General features: G+C 34.8%; 1 protein-coding gene across 3 annotated transcripts in view; it reads left to right on the top strand.

Moving 5' to 3' along the window:
* Nucleotides 1–12782, top strand: part of CCDC141 (coiled-coil domain containing 141) — a 101267-nt gene that overhangs the window by 69849 nt on the left and 18636 nt on the right. For all 3 annotated transcript variants that reach the window (XM_054209910.1, XM_054209911.1, XM_054209912.1), the window contains exons 19-22: nt 5595–5735; nt 7231–7425; nt 9060–9243; nt 10503–10612. In XM_054209910.1, the coding sequence (XP_054065885.1) occupies nt 5595–5735; nt 7231–7425; nt 9060–9243; nt 10503–10612 (630 nt within the window). The remainder of the gene's footprint in view (nt 1–5594; nt 5736–7230; nt 7426–9059; nt 9244–10502; nt 10613–12782) is intronic.

Here is a 12782-nt window from a genome sequence, read left to right as displayed (position 1 = left end):
ACTGTCAAAAGGGCTGTTGTGTTTTGTAATATATCGTACTGTTTACCATTGCCCTAGATGCGTCATACCTATATAGAAATGTTGATTTTCATCTTAACAGCAACCTTGGATCCACACAGCCACAGTAATAATCTATGGTCCATACCTCTGCAGTTCAGGATTATGTCAAGTTGTTGGGCTGGCAATAAAGTGCTTTCACTGTACCAAGAAGACTGGAAATAGAGCAGCTGTATTTTCTTTGGCTTTCAGCTCTGTGAGCTTCATCTGAAATATACGAGTCTTCAGATGTCTTTCTTATGAAGCTAAAGTTTCAAACAAAAGTAGAATTTACATATATTGCAGTTGTAAGGCTATTAGAAAGAACTTTCACTTTTTTTAATGAAAAGTTCAGAATAGTTTAGTACTTAACATTTTTTCAGAAAACCAAGATACGATACTTAAAAAACTGCTAGAAGAAAAGGAAATGTTCTTTGGCACAAGATATTAGAATTTATTATTATGGAAATTAGGCTAGGAAAAATTACTTAGTTAATGTGATTATTAATTTAGCATCTTAGTAGGCCAAATACAAATCTACTCGCAACCTAGAAGGTTGAACTGGATAGACGTCTCAGCAAAAATTAATTTAGGAAAAACATTCCATAGAATTAATCTTCTCAGAGTGACCCATTAAAATAAGAGGCTGATGGTCTCTACACTTGACGTTCTGTAGATTGTACTTCTGTGCATCCATGAAGCACAGAAACTGGATTCTTACTTGGGTGGATTTCACGCTAATGTTCCCAAATGAGAAGCAAGGGCAGTGGAAACACAGAACACTGGAAGTTATATTTTCTTATTTCATAGTTAATGGACGCCCTTTGCAAAATAATTGCATAGCATATGCATAGCATATTCAATTACAGTGTTAATTATTGTTGGTGGATTGTTTTGGAGTTTTTTTTTTTTCTTTCTCATTTTAAGTTGGAAAAGTCATGTCAAAATCCTGTCATCCCCAAACCTAATTGAAACTAACTGAATTATACTAATTTGGCTTGTGGATACCTTTTTCTTTAGATTCCTTTTCTATTGGAGATTAGTACAGAATATAAATCCTAAAAAAATACTTGGCTAATGTACCTCTATATGCATTAATCTACTGCCATTTTTCTTCATTTTTTTTCATGAAGTAATTATAACGAATTCTGGTTAAGGATCCAAGAAACTGGGCACTGAACTTCAAGAATGTTAAAGTTATGAATAATCCCTTCAGTATTTTAAGTTCTGTTAATTTTAACATCAGAAATTAGTCTGAGTATTGCTAATATCTAACAGACCTGTCTGAAATAACTATTTCTTTACCATCTACTATGTATAAGCAAATAAATATATCATGTGCAAGCAGCAGCTGTTCATAGCTGTGACATAATAAACAGCCAATCAGATAATTTAGTTGTGATTTACCAGTGTATAGAGCAAACTTTAAAGCTGCCTGAAAATATTTGAAATTCTGCCGTAAATATGTAAATTATTTTACATTTAATGTGGTGAATTTAAGGGTGTAAATAAAGCACAAGAGAGGGGGCTTTGGTGATTAGGACTCGCTGGTGTTTGAAAATACCATACTTAGAAGACTTGGCTAGATCCCTGTGTTTGTAACATATTAATGCTTCTATAAGAAGCAAGGAAACAAATACTTACATTTATAGTCAAGGATACATAGGATGAGTTTTTAAACAATCTTGAAGGACAGAATAGTGAAATGCATGCCTTCCGTGTGCCTTCTCTAATTTAAAGAGAATGTGCAAAGGCCAAAAAAAAAAGGATTTATACCCCCTACATCTTTGTGAGGTGTAAGGAAAGCTCATATGACTTTTGAGACCTGTATTTGCCAGTTTGGGCTTCCTGCTTCACTAACTAGCTCTGGTAGCGGATTCTGAAGAGCCACAACTCCACTGCGTTACACTGCAATCATTTGCGATAGAGCTGAGTCAAGCCTCGGGCAACTGTAGCTTAATACTGCACTGAATCTGTCCATGGGATTATAAGTGACACAGTTATTTACATAAGATAACTTTTGCAATGAAAAAGCCTTTAATTTAGGTGATTGCTTTAAAAATAACATTTATGCATGTCTGCACAAAACTTGCAACAGAAGACTAACAGATCCTGAAGCAGGTTCTCAGGTCTCCCCAGCCATCTCACCTCTTTCCTCTTCATGAAGTCATCATTTTTACACTTCTGGAAAGGTACAACTGAAAATGTGGATTTTAACCATAGAGGGTAATGCGTTATCTCTGTTCACAAGTCAGTAGGAACTGATACTTCTTAACACATTTCTCACCTTGTAATCTATTTTTATTGTGGTCCCAGAATTAAAGTAATCATTAATGACTTGAACAGCACCTTTTTTTTTTTCTTCCCAGTTTCTGACTGGCTGCTCTTTCTTCATTGCCACTTTGAAAATCTGTTTTCAGCAACCTGCTTTCATGGGCTGTTTTGATTATTAGTGCTACTAAAAGTTTTATGTATAAATAAAAAGGGAAGGGTAAGTGGCTAACAACACTGAAGTACCTCCTAGAGTGGCTCACACAGGAATCAAAGCATTTTACTGGAACTGTAATTTTAACAAAAATGTGTTTAAAGCAGCTGTATAACTTGCTTTTTCCATTTATTTTGTAGTTGTGTGATAAATCGGAACAATTGGCCCCTAAACCCCCTCTCCTCTGCTATCATTCTCCACCCGTGACAGGCCAACTATAGTTAGGAACAGCTGCCTGATTAATGACTATGACACAATAGACAAGTTACAAAGTTCCATTAAACTTGTGGGCTGGAGTCACTGAAGCGTGTTAGGGTGTACAGGTCCTTTAGCATTTCTCATTTAATTTTGTAGAAAATAGTGGAAAACTGAGATACGTTTAGATTTCTAAAAATTGGCTGTCATATATCATCCTTGGTACAGTTGCTGATGATAACCGGAGTTGTGTACATGCACTCTGAGGGGGTGATGTACAAGTCCGAGCTGAATCTGTTTTTTCCACTGAGGCTAAAAGAGAAGAGTGACAGCAGCTGCAGACCTTTGACACATGAGCCATCACATCTGAAACAAGGAGATCTGATTTCACATACTGCTGTGAGGAGAGCCTCTGGCCTTATAAATGATAGCTCGCCTATCTATGTGCATCAGCCAGTGAAATAAACTAAAATAAACTCTTGCTCATCTCTTATTTTCCTCAAAATTAAACCAGCAAATAAGGATCTTCTGGTTTGAATACAAAATATTGTTCTGCAAAAGTGGTTTTATTAACAGAGGCCTTTTAGATAGATTTTATTATTCTGTGTACTTAGGTGGGATAAAGAGCTTAAACTAATTGGAGATCACAGAGCCAGTGATAGAATTCCCTTCCTTTCCATTACACTGACTGAACACCATCTGTCTATTCACTGCTGAAATAAGGTGGCAACGTCCCACTAGATGAAATTAAAATGAACAATATATCCCTTGATGGATTAACATTAGTATGTAATAATAATAATAATGATTGATTGTTAACAGTTCCAATAACAGTAGCTGCAAAATGAGCATTTATTACTCTCTGGCTTCTTTGGCGGGGAGGGGGAGTTGCGCAGGGGGAAGTCTGTAGGACTTTTCAATATTAAAAAAAGCCTCAAATATGCTAACTAAATATCAAATTGTGGATGTGACCTGAACTTGTTAACACTAATCAAGTAAGTTAAGTTCTTTTCATTTGTGTGTCTGGAGGAATAGACCCTAAAGCGTTAGAACTGTTGCGTTTTTTATATATCAGTTCCTTTAGATAAATGTAATTTTGCGTAATTTATTCTACATTTTCCTAAAAGCAAAAGATTGTCAACCCAAAGGATGCGAAATTCTCAAAAAAACCTGTCAGTCATTTTTATATTCTGCCATTTCAAATTCTATGAATTAATTATAAGTAAATGAAAATTTGAAAATGTGATCATGGAATTGCAATGTAATTAAAATAGTATCTTTTATAGGGTACCAGAAGCATATTTTAAGCAGGTTCTTTACTTGTCTGGTTCTTGAATCTGTTGCTTGAAGTCATTTGTAAGTAACTGTTACATCTAAAAGGATTTTTTGCAGTTGTAAATAAAATTGAAAATTACATAGTTTTCAGAGGAAAAAGTATTGAATAAATAAAATTTTATACTTAAAAAATTCATAGTGCTTTAAAGATAATTTAGCGTAGTATATTTGATATGCTTATTTATATAACATTGCTAATGCCAAGAATGACATATGCTTTATTAAGGGCGTACTTGTAAGAGGACATTAAAGCAAATAGGTAATTGGCATGGGGGGGGGGAAAGCATAAAGAAAGAATATAAAAACCCTATATAATAACTATTTCCCATGGTAAATAAACACTGTTTTTTAAATTATGTTGATCATATATGACTCTTCTTTTTGATAGGTATCAAACTCATTCTGGTAAATTGTCAATGCATCTGATCCATATGTGTGTAAATTAAAGTGTAGCTTCCTAGAGCTTCATCAGTCATTTCTATCATTCTTGAATTTTTAAAATATATCATAGATTGAAGAAAATGTAGCAACATTCCATCTAAGTAACAAAAGAGTTTTACAGCAAATTTAATATAACTGAATCTAATAGTAGTTATATCAGCTGTTATAAGTCCATCTGAAAAGTCTTGAAAGACATGGATGCTTCATAATCAGAGCTACTGGTTCATCTTAATTTATATTATTATAAGAATCACTTTCCCTAATCTTGAGCTTGCTGCACGAAGTCACTGCTGACTGGTAATAACACTCTCACGTGGTACCAAATCTATCTAGCTGTAGTTAGGCAGGGCTTTCTTTGGATATCTGTTAGGCAGAATCTCCCTGCTACTATACGCATAGAATAGTTATTTGAAAGGCAGATGCTTGTATAATCTACATGTTGATCCAGCAAAGACCTGGATTCATCCTTGTATGCTGTGAATAATTGTACTAAGATGTTTGGACTAGCACAGTGTATAAAATTAAGGCCTTGTGTAACTTTCAGAAGCAGGGCTTATGAAAAGCAAGGGCAGGAGGGAACCCAACAAAAAGACCAACCTGACATAAACTAAATGTTGCATTGTTGGAGAAAAGTACTGTGAATGAATACAAATCTACTTGCCCAAGCCCAGTAAAACAATCTTTTTCTGGAAACTTGGTGTGTGTATGCATCTACATGGCTACCACTTCTACTGAATGGACTAGTGTATGTGAAGAACATCTGCCTCTAGTTAGAATCAATGAAAGCTTTTGGACAGGATTTTTTCATAGATTGTCTGAGCAAGGATCTCATTCTTTGCCCCAATCTGGTTTTGCCCCAGCCATTCTGGAAACAATATTCTGCATTCAGAATGCAAAAATGTTGATTTAGCAAGATTATGACTTTCCACTACTGGAAAGAAATTCTTAGAAAATAAGGATGCTTTATGAGATGGCACGTTATTATTAATTTCTGTATTAAATTTTCAATGTTCAGATGATGGTCTGTTAAACAGCTCTTGAAAAACTTAAGTTGAAGTGTGCTGGTTTCTTTTTTTACTAACATATGCTTACTCTGTTTCAGCTCAGAGAATCATTCAAGGATCTCAAAAAGAAATTCAATAATTTGAAGTTTAATTATACGAAGAAAACTGAAAAAGCTCGAAATTTGAAAGTACTTAAAATACAGATTCAGCAAGTTGATACGTATGCAGAGAAAATACAGGTAAATATTAGAAATTTTAGTCTTAGTGAAGGCTTCACTGGTGGTATTGCTGTGGCCTGTGCCAAGCAGATCAGAGGAGATCCAAAATGTATTGTGAGCTTCCCTGTAACTCAGCTTTATATCCTTCCCTGTCTCAGTCACCGAGAGACATTTTTCAGTATTCTGTTCCTTTTATTCTTCCATTTCCTTCAGTGAGATGATCTTACCTCAGTTTCTGACTTCTCTGTGTTCACTCCTTTTATCCCTCATAGTTTTTCTATTTAATCTTTTATTCTTACTGCCTCTGTTCCTTCACAATATGACCTAATCTTCCCCCTCCTTAAAGAAAGCCCCCAAAACCCCAAAAAACCAAATACCCCATCAAAATCAACAAATCGACAGTAAATGCACACATATTCCCTCTTGTATCCAGCTACTTTTTGTCTTCCTCATTTCATTGTGTTAGTTTCTGGAACCTTTTTCTGTACCCATTGCCTGGAGTTGATCATGTGTATTTGCACCTTAGAACGCTGCTAGCCTCGCCCATTCTTTGCATTCACCAGAAACTCTTCTTCCAAAGCCTCCAATGACCTTTTTACTTGCCAATCAGAAATAGTCCTTTTTCTTTTGCTTGCCCTGCCAGTCTCTTCCTTCACAACTTTTTTACTTGAAATTTTCAGTGGCTTCTATGATTCTATTTTTGCGATTTTATTTGTTGTCATTGACTATTCCTTTTGCAATCTCCACACACACACCCACCCCACCCCCATCCCTCATTTCTTGGCAATTTCCTCCACAAATGCAAATTCAAATCGCAGAATCAATGAGTTTGGAAGGAACCTCTGGAGATCATCCAGTCAAAATTCCTTCCTCAGAGCAGGGTCAACTACAGAAGGTTGCTCTATGTCATGCCTAGTTGTTTCAGGAATGTCTCCAGGGATGGAAACTCCACAACCTCTTTGGCCAAGCTGTTCCACCCTTAGAGTAAAAAAAATTATTTGGGTTTTTTTTCCACTTAAGCAAAATTTCCTGTATGTCCTTGTTCCACTTGGTCTTTGGGATTATTATGGGGTTATGCTAGGTTCTCACTGATGTTGCTTACATCACATTCTTAAGCATTATGTTAATATTCTAGTACATAAACAAATACGATGCTTAAATTGACATATATTTAGTCAAAGACTCCAAAGGCTTAGTACTATTTTTTTCCTTTGCAGATTCAATGAAAATTACTTTGTTCAAGATCCCATGTTTTATTACTACAGATATTTGTTTATTTTTAAACTGAAACATGTAATTCAATTCCACCTTTAATAAATATCATTTACATTGATTTTAATCAGCATTGTAGAGGCCCTCCAGTTTCCTTTGATTCTTGAAAAAGCAATTTGTACATGTAATTTTAAAAACATAGGACAAGAAATAAGTTTGTGTGGGTTTTCCCATGTTTCTTTTTATTTCTAAAAATGGAAACATTTTTGTTGTGGTATTTAACTCTGCTACATCTTTTAAACAGATTCTTAAAAAGAAGATGGATAATTGTGAGAAGAAAGTCATTGGCTCTGTAGTAAATGAACCTAATGCTAAAGTTAGGGTCCTCTTGGACTCTATCAGCGACTTACAAAAACAGCTGAATGACTTTAGCAGAGTTGTGGAGGATTACAAGCAAAATCTGGATCTTGTGGAGCATCTGCAACAGATGATGGAAGAGGTACTAGTAAACCTGAGATCCCCACTGTGGCTGTAATAATGATCCAGGATTGGGATAGGTGAAAGTGCTTATAACTACTTCAGGCAAAATCTGTGGCTTCCAAAAGTAGTAGATTGGTAAAGATCTATATTTTCTCTTCTCTTTTTGATTGTAACTTTGTGGAGAAAGTGGGGATAAAACATGCAATGTGGCCATATTCTTGCACTGCTGTGCATATGACTGGGGTATCCATCTATATATGACTTTCATAGTGATTCAGCACATCTATGATCACACTTATGAGCTCATTTTCTCTAAGTGTGTTCTGAGGCAACACAGAAAGTACCACAAGGCCCTCGTTAATAGCTGTCCAGTCATAAGAGCCAGGTTATCACAATACCTACATTGTTAGTTGTCAGGAAGGGCTGTCTGTGTGGTATGTAATTCTGGAACTGAAATGTAAAATATTCAGTTCCTTAAAAGCAGCATATGATTTTTTTTTAAATAGACTTAATCGTTAAGTTTATGTTGTTGGTTTTTTTCTGAACTGCAGTCTAAGTCTTTTTGGAGACTTCTGTAATTTTATTTTTATGTGTCTGAGGACTGCCTTGTGCATTGCCTTTTTAAAAAAGATAAAAAAAGTTTGTAGCAGTGTTTTCCCTCCTGCCACATTGTGTTGGTGCATCTGCTGTGAGGCAAGCACATTCCTGTCATCATTGTTTATTTTTAGAAATAACGCTGTTCATATCTCCAAAGTTATCTATATGCATGACAAATAAATCCCCTTAATGATGGATCGCAATACTAAAATTTTGTTTAAAAGATGTTTTTAATGTCCAGTGATCTGGTCAATATGTCATTTCATATATTGTTAGCAAAGCAATTTGTTACCATTTGTTGTGCATTTAGATTTTCAAACCGCCAGCCACACCCCCCCCAGCTTTACCTTGAGGGAAATAAATTGTTCCTTAGAGCTAAAATTTAAGATTGCTTTTTTTTGCTCAGTGTAAAGAATCACCTTTTACTCAACAGTTTTCTTTCAGTGAATAGGCACAGTCTTCAAATACCGATTTTAATGGCATTTAGAAATGGTGATTATTAGCTGCTTGCTGTAATGATGCAATATGGGTGACACTGAGTGAACATCCCATTCTGTCCTCCCCTGAGTGTTGTTAACCAAAAATGTTTATTAAAGGTATGTTCTGAAGCCTGTTCTTGTCAGTGGAAAGACTGCTAGCAACTTTAATGCTTGCTGAGACCCAAACCCCTGTTGCTATTAGACTAAATCTCTAAGTGACCTTGCTGCCCTTACAGAGGTCTAACTGTGGCCATGATATGGAGTTTCTGAAGTTAGTTGATATACAAGATGGAAGGAACTCAGAAATAAAACGTATGTTTGTAGGACCATTAACTAATAACCTCACCATGCTTTTAAGATGAGCATGGATTTAGCGTTTAAAGAAAACTTAACAGCTACGAATATTTGAAGCAGGATTGGTAGAGAAAAATTGTTTTTCAGGTTAAATTAATATCAGAAAACTTAAGACATACTGTACGCCACTGATTATGGAAAGTCTAAGAATAGTCCAGTCTATTCTACAAAAGCTTGAACTACTGATAATAATTCATTATAATGCAGTGTTTTTATCCCTCAGTGTCAATTTTGGTTTGAAGATGTGAGCGCAACAGTCATTAGAGTTAGCAAGTATTCTGCAGAATGCAAAACAAGAGAAGCCATAGAGACTCTCTACAAGCAATTTAATAAGTTTATTGAGCCTACAGTGCCTCAGCAAGAAGAAAAAATTCAGCAGATTATAGACCTCGCTGAACGGTTGTATGGTGAGGAGCTGTCTGGTAATGTACTGGGGGGGAAAATGCAATAACTTAGGACAGGAGGAAGCAGATTCCTAGGTTTGTTCATTTAAGAAGAAAATCCCATGAAGTTAAAAAAAAAATGTTTTTTTTAAAGTATTGACTGGAAGAGGCGAAGGATTTCAGAAAAAATATTTAAAAAATAAAAATATGAAAGTACTCAACAGTCTGGTGGTTACTTGATTTTCTGTATACAGCCTCAGTTCACCTTGAAATCAAAGTGTGAAAGTCCTTGTAATATTTATGAGCTTGAAATTAAGACTTCATGGTTTATGCTATCTCATAACAGGAAAGCCTTTGAAGTCAAAGTATATTACAGTGATATACCTCAGCGCTGAGTGAACTTTTTACATTAATGCTGTGAATAACTAGTGGTATTTGATTGCCAATTTTCTTAAGCACTTTATTAGCAAAAAATGTAGATTGTTATGCAAATACTGTATTTGCAATTGTATCGATTTGGAATATCATTGACCAGAAAGAATGAAACTTCAGGTTTTGCTTTTTTCTCCCACTTGCAATGTTTATATACTTGTTGAAGTTATTTTATCCAAAGTAAGGTGACCATCCAAATGTGCATGGATACTGTGTAATCTATCAGTTCAAGTAGTAAGTCTGAAAAAAATTCAACAGAGTCAAACTGTGCTTTTAAATTCCTCTAAATTAGTGTTGAAAAGGCTATTTGGAGAGAACAGATGACTTTTTCCCCCGTCTCTCTTTTTTTCTTCTTTTTTTTTTTTTTTTTAACCATGTCAGTATTTTTAATATTCCTGTCTGTAGGAAAGGAGCTGACAGAATGGATTCTTGACACCAGCTGATTAGGAACAGAGAAAGAAGCAGCTTCGTGTTTTTTAAGTCATTACATGGGAAGAAGCTTCTTCATCCTGCCTTTGTTTTGTATGTCTTATAAGAGGAATCTAAGTGCCTTCTAGCTGTATAATAAGGCAACTAGTTTAGGAGACACTTTATGAAGTCAGAATCTTTTAAAGCAGTATCACTAACCAGAGAAAAGTCATTTTGTTTGAGGAGAAGCCTATCAGAAGACCTGCAGTGACTGAGAGGGCCCATTTCAAGTAAGCTAGTAAGAGGTAGGAAAGCACCTTGCTGGGAATCACGGAACTTCTTCAGCAAAACAAAACATAGAAAAATGTAATTATTGTAGCGTACTGGGGATACAAAGTACATTGATTGTTACACATCTCTCTCATATTTTTTTACCTTTGTAGGTATCGAGGAAGGAAAGAAGTATGTTGAAAAAGCTGTATTAAAGCACAAAGAAATCATTAATTCTGTTGATGAGTTGTGTAGATCTCTGAGAGAACTTAAAGAGATTAAGGTATTTTTTTATATTCTGCAATTACATTTTACATTACAATGCATTCTGGAGAATGTATTGCCTCTGCATCAACCTATCAGGCTTAGTGTCTAAATTAGTACTTTTAACTGAAGATCATCTATGATAGTATGAAGCATTTCTTAATTGTTCATTTTTCCATTACCTTAGATAATGATCATAATGAATCAATGAAGTGATACTTGTTTGTTCACTAAATATTCCTCCTAGGTTTCTTTTTCTCGACTTCTTTCAGAACTGTTATTGCTTTCAAGTAACCTTTTGGGGGAAAATATCACAATTTTTTGAGTAACTAGACAAATACTTTTTTTTCATATTTCTTCTTCCCTTGGTACTGTAATACAGGTAACTGCTAGATCTATAAAATGCCAAACAACCTAGCTTGGCTCCCTATTGGAAAAATCATCCCCAAAACCAAGTTGTGTTAAAACCAAAGTAATTTAAATTAGAGAAGTGTGGTTTAACACAAAATATTAAAGAGAACAGCAACATTTTTAGTTTCATATTCTGATAAGCTTCTTTAAATGTAATTAAGTATAAGGTATCAGCTGAGGAAGAATTAGAGAAGACAGCTGAGAGGGTGAGATTTTGTTAATAAAGACTCCATCTACTCCACCCCCTACTCTCAAAGTAACGCCTCAAAAATCTCCCACATGCAGCGATAGCTGATGGATTAATTCTTCTGCAGATTTGGAAGACTGAAGATGCTTACATATCCTGCTCTTGTTGGTGTTGTTTCACTTTTCTTTGATGGAATTATACTATAAAAACTGATGAACATTCAAATTATCCATTAATACACTTAAAAGCAGCAAGAGATGACAAAAATACAAATGAGTTTCAAAAGCCATTAGATGAATAGAAAAAAGGCTTTGCCTTGCACTGTGGCCATAAAGAAACTTCAATGGAAATGCCAATTAGGTTTTCAAAGTTCTCCTCCCAATCCATGTGTTACATAACTGCTATTGTGTGCAGTAGCCTCAGGTTATGTCAGAACAGGACTTTAACGTTTGATCTTTTTTGCTAGCCCAACATAATATGGTTCTTTTCAGGAGTAGTGGAATTTCAAAAGAATTGGAATATTTGACTTATTTTGCTAATTGTTTGGAGTATGCTTTTTTTCACACAGAATCAGTCATAAACTGTTTACTGATTACTTTAACCTTTAATTTAGATAATTATTTTTAAAAGGCCAGTCAAAAGGAATATTATAAAAATGAATTTTCTGCAATAGAGAGTAGTTCTGCAACTTTTTTCAAATGAAAGTTGTTATTTTTTATAATATGTAGTATTCTGAAATTTTGAAACTAATATTCTTATTGAACATTTCCAGAATATCTCAATAGTTGAAGTCTGTATCTTATGAAGAATACATCCTTCAGGAAATTATCTACACAGATAGATAGATGCTATGAGTATGGAATGCCATGACTGTGAATTCAGTTTCACTTCCTGTCATTTTTAAAGCATAACAAATTAAGGGAGAATGTTGTATTGCGCAATCTTTCCTGATTTTACATGGCTGAATGTCAGAAGAAAACAACTCTTGGATTTTTCAAGAGCAAAACAAAAGACTTTTTCTTCAGAAAAAAATAGATTGAACGCATCATGTAGAATTTTTCACTTTTTTAATGATAGAATATAAAATTAATAATGCAGCACTTCCTTAGAAGAACTTTAGGACTGTAACTTTTGGCTGGACAGCTAAAGATATGAAATACACAAAATTGTAACTATAAAACTTTTGGTTTTCATTACCTTGTGCCACTGTGATGTTCTTTGAAACCTGTAGATTTATTCCATGACAATTTTAAAGGGCTCATGAAGTCTTCATAAAATAGAGTATGGTTGTCTAGATTTCTGTTATGTAAGTACTCTGTTGTGCAGAGTTGTGCAGCCTTTGAGGCTTAAGCTAGAAATAAGTATCAGCCAAGAAGAATAGTAAAGCAGCTGATTTAAAATACAGTTAACTACATTCAGAGTGGTTATGGACTGACCGGATGGGAAGTTGAAGGAGGGAGGAAAACAAGAGCAAATGCAAATTCTGCCTGGTTATGTTTTATGCTTAGAATGCATTCTCCCTTTTCCCCCTTTTAGACAAATTTGAACATTCTAGAGAGTCCTCTAGAGAGTCCTTTTCCTTGCCTCAGAA

The sequence above is a fragment of the Rissa tridactyla genome, chromosome 7, assembly GCF_028500815.1.
Source record: "Rissa tridactyla isolate bRisTri1 chromosome 7, bRisTri1.patW.cur.20221130, whole genome shotgun sequence".
Classification (NCBI taxonomy): domain Eukaryota; kingdom Metazoa; phylum Chordata; class Aves; order Charadriiformes; family Laridae; genus Rissa; species Rissa tridactyla.
This window is presented reverse-complemented; position numbering and strand designations above follow the sequence as displayed.